Source organism: Pimephales promelas, chromosome 9, assembly GCF_988280905.1.
Source record: "Pimephales promelas chromosome 9, fPimPro1.hap1.1, whole genome shotgun sequence".
Taxonomy (NCBI): Eukaryota; Metazoa; Chordata; class Actinopteri; order Cypriniformes; family Leuciscidae; genus Pimephales; species Pimephales promelas.
Window position 1 is genome coordinate 34,040,971 of NC_142777.1, and position 21,312 is coordinate 34,062,282.

At 35.3% G+C, this 21,312-nt stretch overlaps 1 protein-coding gene and 1 long non-coding RNA gene across 6 annotated transcripts in view; one reads left to right on the forward strand and one right to left on the reverse strand.

The window, feature by feature from the left end:
* Positions 1-20,871, forward strand: part of LOC148977588 (uncharacterized) — a 31,251-nt gene extending 10,380 nt beyond the window's left edge. The window contains exon 3 of the long non-coding RNA XR_016169738.1: positions 20,733-20,871. This is a non-coding gene — a long non-coding RNA (uncharacterized LOC148977588). The remainder of the gene's footprint in view (positions 1-20,732) is intronic.
* The window catches only part of ppp3cb (protein phosphatase 3, catalytic subunit, beta isozyme), a 47,121-nt gene that overhangs the window by 2,835 nt on the left and 22,974 nt on the right, over positions 1-21,312 (reverse strand). For 2 of the 5 annotated variants that reach the window (XM_039648980.2, XM_039648983.2), the window contains exons 2-13: positions 20,748-20,972; positions 16,223-16,347; positions 15,993-16,104; positions 13,782-13,927; positions 11,126-11,265; positions 8,151-8,228; positions 7,371-7,465; positions 6,277-6,402; positions 5,785-5,859; positions 5,448-5,532; positions 3,861-3,958; positions 3,469-3,516 (exon numbers count right to left, since the gene is read on the reverse strand). In XM_039648980.2, coding sequence (XP_039504914.1) covers positions 3,469-3,516; positions 3,861-3,958; positions 5,448-5,532; positions 5,785-5,859; positions 6,277-6,402; positions 7,371-7,465; positions 8,151-8,228; positions 11,126-11,265; positions 13,782-13,927; positions 15,993-16,104; positions 16,223-16,347; positions 20,748-20,972 — 1,353 coding nt within the window. The remainder of the gene's footprint in view (positions 1-3,468; positions 3,517-3,860; positions 3,959-5,447; positions 5,533-5,784; positions 5,860-6,276; positions 6,403-7,370; positions 7,466-8,150; positions 8,229-11,125; positions 11,266-13,781; positions 13,928-15,992; positions 16,105-16,222; positions 16,348-20,747; positions 20,973-21,312) is intronic. The other 3 variants (XM_039648981.2, XM_039648985.2, XM_039648984.2) reach the window with 2 other exon arrangements.

Consider the following 21,312-nt stretch of genomic DNA (forward strand, 5'->3'; position numbering starts at 1 on the left):
TTCCCTCCCAGTTCAGATGGAAACGCACACAAAGACCAATAGCACAGTCATTGTTTCCATTAGAAAACAAACCCACATTTTTTTTTGTAATGTAAATTGTATATGAACTTTGATCAGTTCTGATGGAAACAGAGCTTTGTCATACCACAGTCAGAGATGATGTGAGACCCTCTCTTGGGTTTGCTCTCAGACCACAGAAGATTTTGGCTTTCAAATGTATATAAACTCTTCCCATCTCACCCTGCGTGCTGGGAAAAGAGCTCTGGAAGTATTTTGGCCACTGATTTTCTCCATAGGCATTCCAAAATATTCTTTGATAACGAGCTATATAAAGCAAATGAAGCAAATCACCCAACTCTGAGATGAATCGCAAAACTACAACATTTGAATTTATTCTTTGAGCTATTTAAAATATCTGGAAAACAGATTGTGTACTAGTGTCTTGTACAAATCTTGTGTATGAATATTTTTCCGAGTCAATTCGTTCGTTTTGTTCGTTGAATGACTCGGAAAAAGATTCGTTCATGTTGATGAACGAGTTCAAACAGGAGAGTCACAAACGTGCGTCATAGAACAGAGCAAGGCGAGCATTTGTGTACTAGTGTTTTTATTGTTAATTAAAACTACGTGCACGTTAACCATGTACTAAAAGCGGGAAAGCTTTTCCTTTGCGTTTTTCGCGAACAACGAACAGACAACATTGTCAAAACGATCCTCGTTCACATGGATCTTTAAAATCGACTAAAAATGCTGGCCAGTAGTTGGCGATGTCTCTTTGTATTTTTCTATAGACTGAACTCGCAATACCGTTTTCACAAATTCACGTTTTGTAGTTTATATGGAGACGATAACAGTATCGTTTTCAAAAACTTTGAATTTGAATCCTGTTTTCAAAAGTTTGCATTTTCAGGTCCGTGTTCATGAACTTTTATTTTGTTTATATTCTGTTGTTTTGTATTGCCTGTGTTTTAGTTCCTGTTTCCTTGATTGCCAGTTTTTCATTCAATAGTATTCGCAATTAGAATAAGTGTGTCCCAAATTGTATGATTGAAATATGTTTTCCAAAGATACCTGGTCTACTTTTTCAGTTTAGAATCCAAAGTGCAGATCCGTGCACACTCAAACGGCTAATTCGCTGATTTCACGCAGCCGCCATTTTGAAATAGCTCTGGTGGGAAGAAAACTGGAAGTGGCGCCTTTAATCACAGGAGAGTCGCGAATGCGATGGCGTATTGTTGTGTTTAATGTAGAAATTTGTTATTCTAAAAATGTACATACATTTCTTTCATACTTTAGACTATATACAGTGCAATTTATTTTTATAAATTAAATTTTTTTATATATTCAGAACATAAAAAAGAAGCAGGAACGAACTATATACATATCCTATATTGGATATTAACATCCAATAGTGTAAATTGCGGCAGCAGCTTCAGGTTGGTAGTCCAAGGCATTGTTGTCTATCTATACTTTCGGGATAATTCCCACCGGAGCCTCACTTTCAATTTCAAAATGGCGGCTGTGTGAAATCAGCGTTTATTGCCCACAACCCAATGCGCGTTGGACGAGAATTCGATTAGAACTACAAATATGGCGAATGTGCGAGACCAAGAGAGGTTAAAAAAAAGGGGTTTGAGGGATAAATTATCAGTATCAAACCTAACTAAAAGATATTTACTCAATGTTATCCATATTATATTTCATCTGCAACGGCATTGTGAACTTTTTTAAAGATACGTTTGGTCATTAACCTTTACATGCATCATTTATGCAAACACATGAGGAGAGTACACTGCATGAAAGACCCACGACTGGCAGATCAACGTGCTACTACATGTCTCTACGAAACGGTGGGAAATTAAATTAAATGAAATTGAATGTGGATAATTTTAACAAGTGCATACTTGTAGGGCGTAGTATAATGCGAATTTGGACGCAGCAACATTACTTGATTGTCTCACCTGTTCCTCGTCATCCTGTGCATTTATACTCTGTGTGTTAATGTGTTAATGTTTCGTGCTGGTATGTATCTCTGTTATTTCATCGTTTGTGGATTATCAAGTCAAGCCAGTGCATGATAATGCTAGGTCAGTCTCACAAGGTTAATATGTTATAGATTAAAAATGCTGGAGATTTTAAATAGCATTTCAACTTCCAGAACCCTCATTGACCGTTAAGTCATTGTTTACCTAATATCTGTGAAAACGGTTTAGACTCTGAATGAGTTTAAAAACAAACCCTGTCATGGAGAGGTCACATGATCCCTGCAGATCACATGGTCACGACAGACCAAACCCAGAGTGAGTGCGCGAGGAGCGGCGCTGGGGTGATCAGCGTTTGGGGTGTGGTGCTGTAAGAATACTGGGTCATATGTGAGAGGCAAGGGGCGCGTGCCCCAACCCGACCATGGCCCAGATTCTTGCCGTCTGCTGAGTCATTCTGTAACCTTGCTGAATAGTAATGTGTGCCATTGGGGGGGAAAAGGGTGGAGAACAGCAGAGCAGAGTCTAGCATTTACACAAGCAGGATTATCAATTATCAACAGAGGATGTCATTATTTATATATATATATATATATCTATTCATATAATGATATATATATATATATATATATATATATATATATATATATAGCATATACATACAGATGGGATCAGGATCTTTTTTGTTGTTGTTGCTAAAATAGGTTTGTCTATTGGCTGGATGTAAGTGTTATGGCTGGTGTGCTGGTATTGACTGGTTTAAACTGGTCTACCTGTTCTCCCAGCCTCACAACAAGTGCCCAATCCCCCTATAAAACTAGCAAACAAGACTGGTTTGACTAGGATGAGAGACCATTCAAGACCAGAAAACCAGCTTGGGCTGGTTTAAACTGTTTCTTACAGCAAGGATACACTTATCACATTATAGAGTATATATGATTATGGGAAGGAATTAACTAAAGTGATGATCAAACCTGACAGACTGATTACATTAGACCTTTTAGGGTAGAGTAAGGTGAATCTGTAGTCTTTATAATTAGCAAGCCTATAGGTACTCTACCATATGATTATGAATATGAATATATTTTACAATGTAATATACTGTATTCCTGTGATGACAGCTGCATTTTCATTTGCTGCTCAAGAATCAATTCTTATTATCATCATTGTTTAAAACAGTTCTGCTGCTTAATATTTTTGTTTCAACAAACTAATTTCAACTTTTGTTACATTATAAGTGATCAATTTATTTCATCCTTCCTTGACAAAAGTCTTCATTAAACCACAGAATTTTGAACATAGTGTATGTCCCCATTTAGATATTTAGATAAATGTGTGTGCCTCTGTGAAATACACAATCCCTGACCAGTCATAGCGCCCACACGCTCAGTTAGCTAGGCTGCGCTGTCTAGCTAGCTAGCGTGTTACAGCGGTCACTATGAAACCTCCGAGCAGCACAAAGAGAGATAGAGGCCGGCCAGTTTACCTTCTCCATCCTCAACCGTCTCGACTGCTTCAATGGCCTCGATGGTAGCTGAGGAGGCACAGAAAGACAGACGGAGAGAAGGAGAGAGGAAGGGAGAGAGGGAGGATGGATGGGGGAGTTTATAGTGACAGTCATGCACGCAGCACAATCCCCCAGCATTAGCTGCCACGGGCAGTTAGCAGTTAGCGTTAGCTGGTTAGTTTCCCAGTATGTTCGTGTGTGCACATTTCAGATGGTTTAATTAGCGAAGAGAATGAACGAAAGTGTTTCACTAGAAGAGAGGTGTTAGCAAACATGTGCTTGAGTTTGTATGACATTGTCTTAGTGACCTTGAAAGAGAAAAGAGGTTGTGATTGGAAAGGAAAAGAGCGATGCTTGGTTTTGTAACTCACCGCTTTGCAAGGTCTGTTTTCCTCCAGACAGTACACCGCTCGGCAGCATGCCAGTAGGGGTCAGACCTTTCAGGGTTAACACGTTCTCACTCTCCTCCCTGTCGAAATACAAACCAGCATACATGTTGATGTACAATTGAAATAAATAGAAATTCAAGCTAAATAGAAATATTAAAATGTAAAAATAAAAGCTAATTAAAAATATGAACATATATAAATGTTGCTAAATATACTGTACAATCAAGCTGAATAGAAATATAAAAAACAATAAAAATGACTAAAGCACATAATAAAATTACTTAAACTTAAAATAGTTAAAATGAAAACAGAAAAAAGCTCATTCAAAAAAATAACAAATACTATTATAGCATATAAACAATACTAAAATATTACTCAAACTAAACTAAATAGAAATTCAAGCTAAACAGAAATATTAAAATGTAAAAATAAAAGCTAATTAAAAATATGAAAATATATTATAGTATATAAATAAAGCTAAAATATTACTAAAACTACATACTGTACAATCAAGCTAAATAGAAATATAAAAAAAACAATAAAAATGACTTAAGCACATGATGAAATTACTTAAACTTAAAATAGTTAAAAAGAAAACAGAAAAAAAGCTCATTCAAAAAAATAACAAATACCATTATAGCATATAAACAATACTAAAATATTACTCAAACTAAACTAAATAGAAATTCAAGCTAAATAGAAATATAAAAAACCTTATATAAAATATTATAATTATAATTAATCTATATATTATATATATAGAAATATAAAAAATTACTAAAGCGCATGACAAAATGACTAAAACCTAAACTAGTTATCTAAAAAAGTAGTTCTGTTTTTAGATAAAACAGAATATCTAAAAAATAAAAGCTAATTCAAAATATTAACAAATAAATAAATACTAAAATATTACTAAAACTAAAATAAATAGACATTCAAGCTTAATGTAAATATTTTTTAAAAAAATGACAAAAGCACCACAAAATCGCAAAAAAAAAAAGGTTAAAATGAAACCAGGAATATATAATAATAATAAAGGTTAATTTCAAATATTAACAAATACCCTTGTATATAAATAAACATTTAAGTTTATTGCAAAATATGCATAATGTACATGAAATATGTATTTTGAGGACATAGGAAGACTTGCACTGCTTCATGGGAGTGGGTGGTGGAGCCAATGAGCCTTTTGACACATTTAGCTTGAAGTTTCCAGCATCATGACTAATGTACATTTTCACCACGAATTCCACTGTTAAATACGATTGTATTAAAAAATAAGTTGAAATAATGAGGGCTGATGGCTTCAACAGCAGCAAATAATCTCATAGTTCATAGTAGGGAGGGATGTCTACAAAGTTGTATAAGTTATCGTTAAAAATCATTTTCCATACGGAGACATTTTTTTACTTCCTGAATCCAACTGTTGCACTTTATTTTAGTTAATCTTAACAACAGTGTGTCTCCGGCCATTGCGAACACACACATATTGCTGTATTATTTAAAAAAAACAATTATGTTGTAAACATCCAAACCACAAACATGTGTTCCCAACCCTTCTAGACTCACCGCAGAACTGAGAACATTTTGGCCATTTTGCCGATGGCACGGATCTTGTTTCTGATGACCTCTTTACGGGCAGCTGCAGCATTAGCTGAGAGAAACCAGGAAACAGGCTTATAATTAATAAACAACACACTGAAGCTGAATATTCTGTACAAATGACACATTTAAAATGACACAATTTTTAGATATCTCCATTTTTTTTAAAGCTAAAGTGCGCAACAATATGAAGTATCACAAAAATTGGACAATAAGTTCATTTTAGTTGTCATTTGGTCATATTTGACACTTAAAATTAGGTGAAATTAGAGTAAAAATATGTTGAGGAATGTGCGGCCCTCACCATCAAAGATCTCATCTCCGTCCATAAGCTCGTCATCAGAGCAGATGCTGAGGACATTCACCAACATCTCGGTCACTGTGGAGGCGTTAAAGGTCAAAAACGCAAGATCTTGTGACATTTCAGCAAAAACTATGAACAATTACATTAACAACAGCAAAAAAAACAGCAAAAAATGTCACGGTACCATTTATACACCAGCCAAACTTGATCTTTTAATTTCCATCTCTATCATATGACTTTATGAGGTAAAATCAAAAAAATAAAGTTTGACCTGATACTGTAGTTTTGCTTGTTGAGACAGAAAAGATGAAATGCAGTTCGTGTCAGACCTATTCCATCTTATTTGCTTTAACAAGTCAAGAGGGATGAGTTTCCCTCACACACCCAGAATGAATAAAATGTAAGGAATCTGTGTAACCACAAAGACTGCTTGTCTCCAGGCAGAATCATGATGTCTCATGCTGTTTACCAACACTGATTCCTCTTTCCCACCTTTCTCTCCAACAAACGGAAGCGACCAGGTGAAGACGTCCATGAAGTTGGGCAGCCAGTACGGATGTGGCGAGCAGTTGAACTGCCGTATGTTCATTACGTTGTTCTCGTATTTAAGCACGGCCGCTGCGGAGAGGCATTAAGGCAGTTAGATTCACACATTACATGCTGTACATCTGTACATTTCTATCTCTTTCCACATGACTGTCATTAAATAAAATTAAAAAAAAAACACAACAATATATATTATTTGATCTATCAAAATAATAATACATCATTATAATTCATAAATTATTGTGTATTATTGATTCAATATAAATGTATATATTGTATCTATACATTTATATTTATAATTATACATCTATATTTATAATTAATAATGTTTGCAAACAATGAACCAGATTATTTAAATGTTGAGCAAGCAATCTCATTGCGCCATGCAATAATGATTGCTTGTAGTTTGCATTTATATATATGTATATATTAGGGCTGTCAAACGATTAATCGCATCCAAAATAAAAGTTTGTTTACATAATATATGTGGGTGCACTGTGTAGAATTATTTTATATATATAAATACATACAGATGCTTGTATATTTTTAAGAAATATTTTCATATACTGTATATAGATTTATATATAATTTAAATTATATATAAATATTTTATATATAAATAATATTTTTTTCTTAAATATATATGCATGTGTATGTATTTATATATATATATATATACTATATACAAAATAATTATACACAGTGCACCCACATATATTATGTAAACACAAACTTTTATTTTGGATGCGATGAATCGTTTGACAGCCCTAATATATATATATATATATATATATATATATATATATGTGTGTGTGTATATATATATATATACTGTATATATATATATAGTCACCTTTATTTATATAGCGCTTTTTACAATACAGATTGTATCAAAGCAGCTTCAATATATACATATATAAACTCAATATATATATATATATATATATATATATATATATAAACTAGTATTATATATAAACTTTAATATATATATATAAATATAAGCTATATATATATATATATATAAACTGAATTCAGACCTTTGTTGTTGTAAACGTCCAGATAGTTTGGAGCAGAAAAGATGGTGATGAGAGAGGGGAAACCTGTAGTCTGACTCTTCCTGTACATACGGTAACTAAAAGAGCAAGAAAACAGAAAAGAGGTCGAAGAAAATTACAGAATTACCATCAAAAACATGATTAGAATAACACTGGGATGTTTTCATAAACATCAAGTACGTATTTGTGATAAAACCCTGTTCAAACTTTTTCAAAAAGCGTAGTCTCAGATCATAATTGTTTTGAATCCTTTATTCATGTTTTCTTTTAAAGAACTTGGCCTTTACTGTGCGAAAGCGTGCAATACAACACAACATTTTTCTTATTATCTTTATTAGACTGTGTAAAATGGAGTAATTTACTCAGGGAGCATGCTGTGTGCTGTTGTCGACTGTTGTACTGAGATTGTTGTGGAGTATTACTGACTGCTGTTTAGTTGACTGTTCTGGATGCCTGAGACAATGACTGATAAAAGGGCCTGGGCTTAGGTGAATGTGTGTGCATTGGTGGCATTTCAGATCAATGAACACTACTGTACTGTAATATATGTGGATTATGGAGAATCGATGTCTCTCTGTGTCTGTCGGTCAGCTGTGTACACTGATCGTCCATCAACAAACTCAATCCTGTCTGTCAATATACACATACAGTGAGTGTTTTAGGGTTTCTATATCTGTAGGAGGTGAGAAAGAGAGCTGAAGAGAAAAAAAGCGGTCATATAGAAAAAGACAGGAAGTCAAAGGTGACATGTTGTTTTCTTACCCTGCGTCCTGCGCCTCATGTGCCCTGATGACCGACAGTAAGTTGTTGGTCTGTAAAAACTCACACACTGCAGGATAGCTGTGGATAGCAAAATGATAAAACAGACAGAATGGGTAAACAATGGTAAACAATATTTAGTTATTGATAAACACTGATATAAATAACTCATTTGGCTAAATAACTGGTTAGCTGGTCTGTTTTTGCTAGTTTTATATGCTAAGCTAAACCCCATCTAACGGGAACGTTCTGGCAAGGTTCTCTCAGTTATGAACAAAATTTGCTAAAATCAAATGACAAATCAAATTAGAAATGTAATGTTCTTCCAGTATGTTAATTCAAAATGATATAATCCGTAAAATGTTAAAAGGTAGCTCAAAAACATTTTGGTAACGCTTACTTTTACAGTACAGTACTTACAGTATACACAGTTTACTTACCTAGAAAGTACTGGCTAATATAAGGTAAGTACATGGAACAGGGGTACGTTTAGAGGTAGGTTCAAGGTTAGTACTAGTTATTACCCAGTAATTGTAGTTACTAAAATAAGTACATAGTATTTACATGGGTAACTGGACTGTAAAAGGAAGCGTTACCAACATTTTCTAGTTTTCAGGGGGGTTTTTTTCCTGAATTTTTTTTTTTTTGTCACGACCTAGTATTTTTTTAACCATTTAAAAAATTGGACATTTTCATAACTTAACATTCTTATAACTTATTTTGTTAGTTAAATACTTTCTACGCCAGCCTCAGAGACCAGCTAAGATCAGACTGTTTTTTTTTATTTCCAAAAGGATCATTTTAGTGTGTCATTACTAATAGTCCAGCTAGCGCTTGTGATTTAGATCTAACATCACTTTTGAAACCTATTCCTCAGTTCACTTTGGTTTCATTTGATTATACAAACATCCGGATATTTCTTTATACAGATGCTCAGGAGAGGTGTCAACTGTGTATTATTGTCTTACCGCTACGAGCCACCAGGGGGTGGCAGTGATGTAAATATGCAGCATACAGTGAAAACCACCATCATTTCCTGCTCAAAATATTACAACGGTCTAAATGTGGTCCTAGCAAAGAAATGAAGGCTCAGATGTTGTGCTCAGACTAGTCTTGTATGTTATTTAGTACTTTAACTTGGCAGTCTTGTCTATTTTTGTCTAGTCTATACTGGCCTAAAGCGCAGCACACTGACAAACCAGCCATCCAATGTGTTTCATTGATTTCAAAAGGTTTCATAAGAAGTGAAAACAGCGAGGATTGTGGGTAATAACATTCACACCCGAGGCTCTCATTCACAGGCTGCGCAATGTTAGCTGCATTAGCTTAGCATTAGATATCCATTTTTTCTCTCTCTTTCCACATAGATTTTCTATAAGGGCTAATTCATCTAATCTTAATTAGTTTTTTTTTTAAGACAAAAATTGTGATGCCTGTTTAAAATGTGATTTTATTTATTTATTTATTTATTTTGTTTGTTTGGCCCAGGTTTGCTGTGCTGCTTTTGTTGGGCTACACAATTTGGCTAAAACATCATTGTAATGTGATTGTACATCTCTGACTATATGATAACAATAATTATAGTGTTATATTATCATCATTAAAAATAAATAAAATAAGAAATATATTACTATTGTAATACTTTCATTCACTGTAAGATAAAAAATAATAATTTTTCAGTGCAACACTAATATTTATGTCTTAATTTCTTCCTTTTCAAACATGAAACCATCAAATGTTTATTTTGGTGTAAAACTGAAATGCTTCTCCCTTTGTCTATAGATTCTCCTTTGTTGGGAACGGGTTTAAAAACGCTTCACTTTACAAATTTGGTAAAAATGCTTCATTTAAAATGTACAGAGTGTATATATGAAGAGTTCAGATGCAAAAGCCTCTAAATGCCATTTGAAATGTTCTTCTAAAATGATCATTTTTATCAAGCTTGTATATTTAAGTTCAGTAATTTCACCTAAATGGCAATGAAGATTACCTATTAATTGTCATTTAAGTGAAATTACTGATTACAAGCTTGATAAAAATGGTCATTTTAGAAGAAAATTTCAAATGGCATTTAGAGGCTTTTGCATCTGAACTCTTCATATATTCTTTGCAGTCTGATAATCAAACATTGAAAGTCCTATTTTGATTTTATTTTTCGATTAATCGTTCAGCCCTATTTTCTATCGTCTCTCCTTTTCCTGTTCCATCATTTCTGTCTTTCTCTCAGGTTCTCACTATATCTCTGAATCTTCATATCTCCGTGGATCTGGCAGTAGTAGCCAGTTGTCATGGTAACGGCAGAGCGCAGATTCCCGTGGGATTGTGGGGATTCTGTGTTGTGCTGAAGCTGGTCACTGTTTGAACTTCTTTACAATTCCAATTAAACTCGCTCAGCACTTCAGGCGCTGGACACCTTTATTTCACTGTACTTAACCGGTCCTCGAGGAACATTGTTTTGCTCAGTGATTGCTCTTTCAACTCTGTCTCAGTTGTTTCTCCTAAAATTTCTTAGGGGCAATATAAGGAGACACAAATTACACAGTTGTTAACATACAGCAGTAGTTCTCAATCTCTTTTGGTCACGCCCCTTTTAAACCTTAAAAAAAATCTGTTTTTTTTTTCCGGCTGAATGTAGTAGCTCAGATCATTTGCTCTCGGAAGAATTCATATTGAGATCTCTGATTGTGTACTTTAGGTATCTTGTTAAATCTGAGCACAGTCTGAGAGATTGTTGAGCTGTCCAGGGAAGCCACATGTGAGGTTACTGGTTACTGTTTACAGGTTATGAGAAGCAGGAGAGACTGTTACTGGTTATGAGAAGCAGGAGAGACTCCATTTGCTGTCTAGGAGAACTCATTGAGATACTAAAGAGATCTTGATTGTATGCTTCCTCCTCTTCCTGCTGTCATTTAGATAATTTCTGCACCTCTTCTATCACTTCTCATAGCGATCTCCATGAAGATGGCTGAATGGTTTACCTGTAAAAGTAGGAGCATCCACGGACAGAGTTGTGGCTGAAGTAATCTTGGCTTTTTTCATTGCCGAAGTCCTCCAGTGGGTCGGCCCACAGCAGATCACACATGGGGCCGAACGCTGGGGGCTCCTTGAACCTGTCCAACTGAGAGAGAGAGAGTGAGAAAGAGAGAGAGAGAGATGGGGGGGGGGGGTCAACATCATTAAAAAATTTTATTTTGTAAATACACTAATAATGTTCATTAATGAACAACATTATTAATATTTAACAAATTTAACTTATTTTACATTCTTTTAAAGGTGCATTGCGCAACATTTCATGTTAAAAATAGCCGTTTTTCTAACCCATACATGCTTAAACAATTGCCTGAGGGGCTGAATGAGCCTTTCTCTGATCACTGCGATTGCCTCTATAGTTCTGTACGGTAAAATAAATAAGAGGGATTCGGGACGGAATATGAGACGTCATGCACGTTCACGCTCGCCTGGCTATGTCCGGCAGGTTTGTGTATTCACCGCCATTCTCCGTATCAGCAAAGACAACTCGAGCGACAAAACTTTAGTCAACTTTCGATAAGTAGAAGATGGATTCAAAGAGACCGGCTTGTAGTTCATTCCAAACCCAAACGCCAAACTCCACGTAAGACAAAGAAAATAAAACTTTTGTCTAGTGCCAGGCGTCGGAATAAGACGAGAGTCAACATCGGGAAGCTTTCAACAAATGGAGAGATCTCCGGTCTGCTCGAGGGCTCAAACGGGTCCTATACACAGTAATAACTTATATTGTTCATGAATGTGTTTCCATAAGAATACAATCATAAGTGGATACAGTAAACACATAAAACAGTTCAACGTGGAGATAGATGGAAACAAAAAACAAAGTTTTCTACTACCCTCGTACTACATAAGTGTGTAATTTACTCAAATGCATTTCCTTTCTTATATTTAAAATGACTTGCAGATTTATAACTTTATTACCTCTGAAGACATCATGACTGTAACAAAAGATTTGTGCGGCTGATGCTCCTTTGGTTATGAACAGCTCGTGCAAGCGTGCGTGTGATCCATGAGCGTGCACACCTCTGATTGCAGTTTCGCTTGTCGCCAGAGGGGGCGTAGTTCTGCAAACTCAGAGACTTGCGCAATGCACCTTTAATCCTACTTTTTATTGCAAAGTTATTTTGCTTTTATTTTTTGTTCTATGGTGGTGATAAAAATACACCATTCTTTGTCATACAAATAAAGCACACTGAATTGAAAAAGACAGGGATAGTTTTAAAAACCATGCTCTGAATTGTGCACACCCTGTGCATCGCTAAAGAAAATACACCAGAAGCATAAGGGGTGATTTAAAGAAGACCCGTCAAACATCTGTTGTTAGAGCTCAGTCTTAAAGGCCCACTGAAGTGCCTTGAAACGCACAGCATTATTCAATGTGGTGACGTCATTTCAGAAATGACCGATTTCAGCGGCAGCTTTAGCGTCTATTTATAATGTAGGGGGCGGAGCTTCAGTTCTAGAGATCACTTGACTGGACAGAAAATCTGATGAGAAGCTGAAGTGCAGAGTGATGTCATCAAAATAATTAATTCATATTGGCGGAAGTGAGAGACTATACGGTTTGAATGTTTATATCTTCTAGATGTGAATTTTTTTTTTTTTTTTTTTGCAGCACACTAGCTTATAGATAACCTTAAGGCTAACATATTCATACTAAAAAACAAAAAAAACAGGATTGCTGAATTTTCAGCATCATTACTCCAGTGTTCACATGATCCTTCAGGAATCAATCTAATTTGCTGTTTTGTTGCTCAAGAAACATTTATCACTATTATCAGTGTTTAAAGGGATAGTTCACTTTGAAATACATTTTTGGTATGTTTTAGCTTACCTCAAGGGCATCCAAGATGTAGGTGTCTTTGTTTCCTTAGTAGTTTTAATTTTGATATTTTTAGGTCAAATCGTCCTTGTCTGTCAGTCATATAATGCAGGTCTATGGTCACCACCTGTTTAGATCTTCACAGTGAAAGGTAATGCTTCCGAAAATCATTGTGTAAACAATCAGTGACATAGACGCGCGAGATATCACGTCCGGCGCTTGCGCAGACTGAAGCTCCCGTGCCCTTAGATCACTTGGACATGACAAGAGGTAAAAGAGGTTGGAAGATCACTTGGTTACAAGAGGTAAAAACGATATAAATACTGTTCGTTTTCTCACACAAACCGCTCGTTTCGTGTCTTAGGCCATCAATGTGTACTTACATTTACAAGTCATTAAATCATGTTTAATCTGGACTTCTCTGTGCATGCTCTTTGAGGTGGTGACCATAGACCTCCATTATATGACTGACAAACAAGAACGGTTTGACCTAAAAATATAAAAATTGAAACTACTGCGGAAACAAAGACACCTACATCTTGGATGCCCTTGAGGTAAGATAAAACATTTAAAAAATTCATTTCAAATTGAACCATCCCTTTAAAACTGTTGTGCTGCTTAATAATTTTGTGGAAACCCTAATATATATTTTTTTCTTTGATAAATGTTCAAAAGAACGATGTTTATTGGAATAGAAATCTCATCAATCTTGCATCACATTGCATCAATGTAAAAGTTACGTTTTATCGATTTAATGCTGGATTAATATTAGTCCTCCTCACCCTCTTGATGTCGTCTAACGTGTGGATTTCTGGAGACAGGCCGCCATGAACACACAAAAACTGCTGATTCATCAGTGCAGCCAGAGGCAGACAGTCGAACGCATCCATGCACGCATCGTACACCTGCTCTGAGTATTTGATTTTACCTGAAAGAAAGAGAGACAGAGATCACACACCTGCAGAGCGTCTGATTTCACCCTAGAGACCGACAGAGAGAGAGATACAGATACAGATGGAAGAGTATGAAGTAATGTCGTTTCAGAGCTCAGAAATGAAGTGAGGTTTTATTTTCTCTGTATGAATCAAATTTGTACATTAAGCTCCTGCATTAATTTACACTTTCAGAGGACACTAAAGGAGAGAGAGAGAGTGTGTGTGTGTGTGAGAGAGAGAGAGAGACAGTCTGTGCTGTGTCAATCTCACTGCTCCAAATCTACCAATCTGTTCAGCCACATCACTGCATCACTCTCTCTCTCTCCATCTCTCCCTCCATCTTTCTTCACAAATACTCTCACTAATGACATGGGATCAATCAATATGTAAAGCTATGCTGTAGTGTAGAAGTATAAGAATACAAATCTGCTCTGTGTCGAGAATCAATACTGAATGTGATTATTAGCTTTTGAAATGTGCGTCACAATTAGTGTATGTTTAATTTAGTTATACTAACAAATGACCCCACAAAAGCTTTTTTTAAATCTCTTACAAGAAAAATAAATGTAAACAATGTTATGTTTACATTTTTATAATATATTTAATCATTAACAGAGTTATTAATGCTCTGTATTAAAATGTTTAATTATTTAATGTATATGAATATTTCATATTAATAGTAATACATGTAATATATTATAATAATGCATATTATAAATATAAATTAATTAATAATTAATTAATAATTAAAATTATTGTAATGTGTTATATTCATTTTTATATTATACATGTATTATATGTATTCTCATAAAATTATATATATATATATATATATATTAAAATAATTAAATAATAATAAGAAAATATTTATATAAAAAATATTCACATATATCATTTCTTTTATTATATCATTTCTATAATTATAATTAAAATAATTAATAACACATATACTTTCTTTTTAATATATCAGATTTCAGACTTGCTGTAGAGAGGAACACAATTATTGAATAACGACCTATTATTGACTGAATGACTTTCAGTCACAGACATAATAATCACACAATTTTTATTTTTAAATTAGATATTTATTTGAAATCATTTATTCATATAATAATAAACTGAAAACCAATTTTAGGTGTATGGTGTGTCTCCATTTAGATAGCACAATAAACATTTGTGTATAAGTTTGTGTGTGTGTGTGTGTGTGTGCAATATGTCCCCACAAAGATGGCAATATCAGAAATCCTTGTCCTTTTGGGGATCTTTTGGTCCCTATGAGGAAAAAGCTTATAAATTATAGAGTAATATACAGATTACACTCTAAAAAATGCTGGGTTATGAAAAATGCAAATATTGACAAACCCGGCTTTGTGTTAAATTTATAAATTGCATTTTTTTAATCCAACAATTGGGTTTGTCCATATTTGACCCAAAATTGGATTAAAAATAACCCAGCATTTTTAGAGTGATATTATTATTATTTTTACAGGGTGCAAAATTAAAAAACATATTTTACATTTTATTTAGGCTATTTTACATCTGTAGACCCTTGTCAGAATAGTAAAAAGTCACCCTAATGCTCCTGCCACCATCTTGATTTTTAAAATGATGTTTTTTTAATGTAAAAATGAATACAGTTTTCTGTGATGGGTACATTTAGTGTAAGGGGACAGAAAATGTGCAAAAATAAAAATCATTATGGAAAGTCCCCATAAAATATGGAAACCCAACGTGTGAGTGTGTGTGTGTGTGTGTTCTGTCAGTCAGCAGATGGTAAAGGAGGGCACTCACTCCTCACTCCTCTCATCAGGGAAATCACACTCACAGGCTCCCTGGGCCCAACATTAACAGGCAAATTAATTTTCTGCTAATCATACTCCCTCTTTTTCTCTCTGCATCTCTCTTTCTGTCGGACAAAAGACTGCTCCAGAAAAAGATCTCCTTCAGAGGAGATGAGAGGTGAACCGGTGTTTTTCTAGGAAATGTATACGCTAGTTTTAAACTTTAAATGTAAGTGTCGAGACACCTACGGAGAGCTTTCCTCATGTTAGTACTCACATTCTTGTTTGAAAGTGAAATATTCAGTCAAATGTCTACATTCATGGTTTCCCCGCAGAAGAAACAGCGTCTTTGGGTAGAGGATTTTCAGCGACCAGAGGTAAAGGACACACTGAGGGAGAGAATACAGTTAGAAATAAAGATGCTTTCACAGACCACATCAAGATATCTGGACAAAGATGGTGTGTACTACAAACTAGGGTCCCTAAGCAGTGTGAAGGGTGACTCACCTCAATACTGAAGTACCCTCGGTCCACATAGTCCCCTAGAAACAGGTACCTCGTTGTTGCAGGAGACCCGCCAACCTCAAATAACTTCATCAGGTCGAAGAACTGTCCGTGGATATCACCACACACTGCAACCACACATAAAAGATCGGCATTAGCTGAAGGAAACACTAGCGCTTTCAAAACAATAAAAGAATTATAATAGTCAAAAGCTTTTAGCATAATGATCATTCGAAAAGTTGTAAATATAGAAGGAGAGGTATAGAAAAATTATATTTTATTAAAATGTTTAATAATTTTAAACATATTCAAAATAAATAATAATAATAATTTAATTTGTAGTTATCAGTGTACCACCAGATATAAAACCATTAACCTTAAGAATCTACTGAACAAAGTACTCAAAAAAATAATAATGCAAAAAAGGATTTTAGGATTAGTTACAATTTCTTAAAATGTCTTACTTAAAACAATAATAATATCATTGGTATCCAGATAGTGTGAATCAAAGGCAGGTATTAAAACTATCTACTGAAAAACATACAATTCTAAACAATACTAAATTGATGAAAGCGCAGCTATTCTGTGGAGAATGTGTATTTGAAGCGTTCAGATATTTCAGTATCGATATTAAAAAATGTATATTTTGACAATACTACATTACAGTTAGTTTATTATTTTAGATGCCTTTTTAAAAGACTACAACTGAAAAATGTATATATTATACTGAATATAAATTTCAAACCACCAAACTGGGGTGCGTTTCCCGTACAACGACGTAGTTCGCTGCTTCACTACCATAGTTCGATGCATCGTTGGAAAAATCAACCATAGATATCTATATAAAGGCTAGATGACTCACGGCGGAGTATTTATCGTCATCACCGGCGGCCATCTTGTCACAGACAGGCTTTCTGGCGGGCTCTGGTATCTGATGTAAGAAATACTCTTATCTCGTTGAAATCTTGACGGATTTACAAACGGTTTGGTTTCTTACAAACGTTATTAACGTGGCTATAATTCTGGATGATTATTTATTTATACACTTATTATTCATAAGTATGCAGTATCATAACTACATCTCTGCCGTTTATAACAAACCAGACCGTTTGAAAATCGGTAGAAAATTGAGCAAGTTATGGTGATTTAAAAAGTACATGCACCATTAAAACAATGTTACGAGTGAGCGAGCTGCCTGTGACAAGATGGCCGCCAGGTGCTGACGTCGACGTCCATTGGCCAGCAGCGCGGACGAGATATCTAGCCTTTATATAGATATCTATGAATAATATCTAGCTAGTCACAACTGTTTCCCGAAACCCACTGTATCGTGCGTTGGTTTCGCACGTGGTGGAGTAATAACTACTCTTAATGAAACTGTTTGAGATCCAATTAACGCTAGATTTTTTATATAAATTACTGTTCTCAGTTATTTTGCTTTATTACCAGACTCAATATTTGGCTCGTTCTTACATAGTAGAGCACGTTCGCATATGCGCACTCTTCAAAACACGTTACTTCAAATCTTTTGAAAAACTAAAAGACGTAAATTACATTTGTATATATTCTAAATAAAAGGCACCGGTTGTACTGAATGTCAGCTTTTTTTGCTCAAGATAAGTTTTTATTACCTCCAAATGTGATGCAATATAGAAACGATGCCTTTAACCACAGGTCGAGAGCTGTCGTTCAAACCACACAACTTTGCGATGCTGTTTGCGAATGTCCGTTGGAACGATGGTTTCGGGAAACACCGACTCGTTAAACTATGCAGATAACGACGGAAATTGCGACCATAGTTGGCTAACGATGCTTTCGGGAAACGCACCCCTGTCTAGTAGAAGTGACTGCGTTATCCAATTTAGGCCTAAAACGCCTGCTAAAAGATGCCTATGCCTAAGTACTTTTCTGAAAACCCCTTTTCTGAAAAAATGCTGGGTTGTTTTAACCCAATTTTGGGTCAAATATGGACAAACCCAGCCATTGTGTTACATTTTTAAATTACATTTTTAACCCAATGTTTGAGTTTGTCCATATTTTACCCCAAATTGGGTTAAAACAACCCAGCATTATTGTTATTATTTTTCTTTTTTAAGTTAATAAAATGTTAAAAGCAATAAAAAGACAATTAAAAAACAAAACAAAAAAAAAACAACCCAGCATGTTTTAGAGTGGGGTTTCCAGAAAAGTTTGTCAAAATTTGTCAAAGCCTACTAAAATCTTAATTTCTCAGGCTCTATAGCCGATAAAAACATGGAATAAAAGCTGACACCGCTCAAAACGATGCACACGTGTTTGCTGGGCGATCCGGTCTTAAAAGGTAAACACACACAGATGTGTGATCTGGTTTGAATGGGTTACGCCACTGCTGAAATAATATCAATCCTATTAGCAACATTAGCCAGTCTAAAGTGTTCCTGCATTTAATACATGTGTGGTGTGCAAAATATGGTTGTTTTGTGTCTGACTATGGTAACACAATTCAATAGTTGCAGCTGACAATCAGTTTGAAACCATCCAACAAACATCTCATATATAAAGACGGGAAGGAAAAAGCTGTGTACGTGTGTGTGTGTGTGTGTGTGTCTGAGAAAAAGACAAAGAAAGAGAAAGATAGCAGAAGATATGAGGAGTGTTGTTTTACATCTAATGAAGAAACGTCTAATTGGAGCTATTCTCATGTGAGTGTGTGCTCCCAATGGGAGGTCAAAGGGTTAAGGGCCACGAGGCCAGGAATGCCTGACAGCACACAAAGCTAACCATCTCCTTCTCCCTGTAATGGGTTCCAGGGAATTAAATCAGTTATCCAGCGAGCCATTAATTTTTAACGACTCCTGTGTGTGAAATTCACTAGGCCACCAGCTGATGAGGGTTCAGAAATGCATGCTGGGGGAGAGGAAGAGGTTCGGTCTCAGGTGTGAGGTCGACGCGAGCGGGGAAAGGTCCCGGGTTTAGCCTCTCTGCCTGCTAAATGATGGCTTCTTCATAGCTGAGGAGCAAAGTCTTTGTCCTGTGTCAGACCTGCTGAACCTCGCTTTGACTCATGGGAAATTAAAGTCACTATAGGTGCGGTTCATTATCTCACCTCTCCTAACAATATCATCTATTCTCTAAAGTCATCTCAGCCTGTATTTTCACCTTTTTTCTGCTAAGGAGAGAGATGTATCTTTTTTTTTCTGTTATGAAATTCAATTCTGTCTCACCACAGAGAGTTACATAAACATGTGCAAGTGCATATCATACTCACTGTTGTTAGTCTCTAGAGATGTATTTTTGTACTGAATGCTTACACTTGTGGATGTATCTTTTAATCCTCAAAGGACAAAATCTTCTATTTTTACTCTAAAACATGAATATAATCATTTTTTTTCATAAGAACATGAAGGTAATATACAGTAATGTTGTCATTCCTAAATAAATATATACATAAAATGACATGCACTACCATTCAAAGGTTTGGGGTCTCTTATGAAGTCTCTTTGTGCTCTCCAACGCTGTATTTATTTGATCAAAAATACAGTAAAAATAAATATATATATATATATATATATAAAAATTCTAGTGTAATATGTAATTTATTCCTGCGATGCAAAGCTGAATTTTCAGCATTATAACTCATTACATGATCCTTCAGATATCAATCTAATTAGCAGTTTTGCTCCTTAAGAAACATGTATTATCAGTGTTTAAAACAATTGTGCTGCTTAATCATTTTGTGGAAACCGTGATCCACTAACATTAAAAAGTTTGGGACGAGTAAGAGACTAAAAAGCAAGATAGAAATTAGTCATTTTTATTGACCAAAGATGCATTAAACTGATCAAAAGTGGCTAGGAATAATTTACATTTCAAAACACATTAAAATAGAAAACAAAACTGTATTTTTGATCAAATAAATAGAGTGCCGAAGTGATGACGTCACTTTGTAGGACAACTCGGAAGCTAGCGGCGCATGGGTTCCCTCGGTCGAAAAGCAATGCATTTTCCCCATAGACTTTTGGAAAATCACAAAAAATAAGATCTGTGTTTAACAAAGAGTTGTGACCCTTTCAAGTTTTGTCTAGCAAGATAATCTTTACAAATTAATCCAAAATGTATACATTTTGAAACCTATATAAAGATTTTAAAAAACACAATCAGACACAATAAAGTTTAAAAACCACAAGCAGGTTATAACTGTGTTCATATCATAGATCAAAATGTGAAAATATCTAGAGGTTTTGTTCACCACAGACCTTATTTCAAGCGATTTAGCAAAAACCCATTCAAAAATCCCATAGACTTTAGAGCGAGGGAAACATAGTGCTAAAATGCTAACTCACTTCCGCATTTTGGCCTACAGAGTGATGTCGTAACTTCGGCACTCTATAGAGCCGTGGTAAGCATTAAAGACAAAATCTGAATTATTTCAAAGGTATTTTAGGTATTTGATATTAGTTTATTTATAGTTGAAAATAACCTTTAGTGATTATATATGTTGATAATAGAACAACAATATCTGTTTCTTTTTTAGTTGGAGATGAGTAACCTGTGACGGGGGCCTCAATGTCCAGCATGGTCTTCTCCTGGCGCAAGATGGCTCCCCCCTCGTTGATGATGCGCAGGGCGACGGGCTCCTCCACGCGACCCTCTTTAGTGAGGTGAGCCTTCAGCAGGTCCACACGCGGTTTCCCCTCGCTGTCGAACACCTCTCGCATGTTCAACCTGTGGCTCAGCGGGAACGGCACCGCTGCCGAGAGAGAAAGAGAAGAACCTAGTAAATGGTGTAGAAAACCAAGAGGGAACAAGATTACAAAAAACAGACACATCCATAATGCTGAACAAACTTTATTCCTGAATTCAGCTCGCATTCAGGCCAGGGCGCACAGGGCAAACTCAATAACACACTTTCAGAGGGCTTCCAGATGACTTTGTGAGGAGCTGGACTGACTACACAATTTAGAGGACGGAAACTCTGGAATATCCTACATAATCTACTGAAATATAATGCTAAATAATACTAGGGGTGTAACGATTTTCGAACCGAACCGAAAAACCGCGATACTGAACTCACGATTCGAATCGTGATACTGTCCTTGAATTTAGGTTAAAAG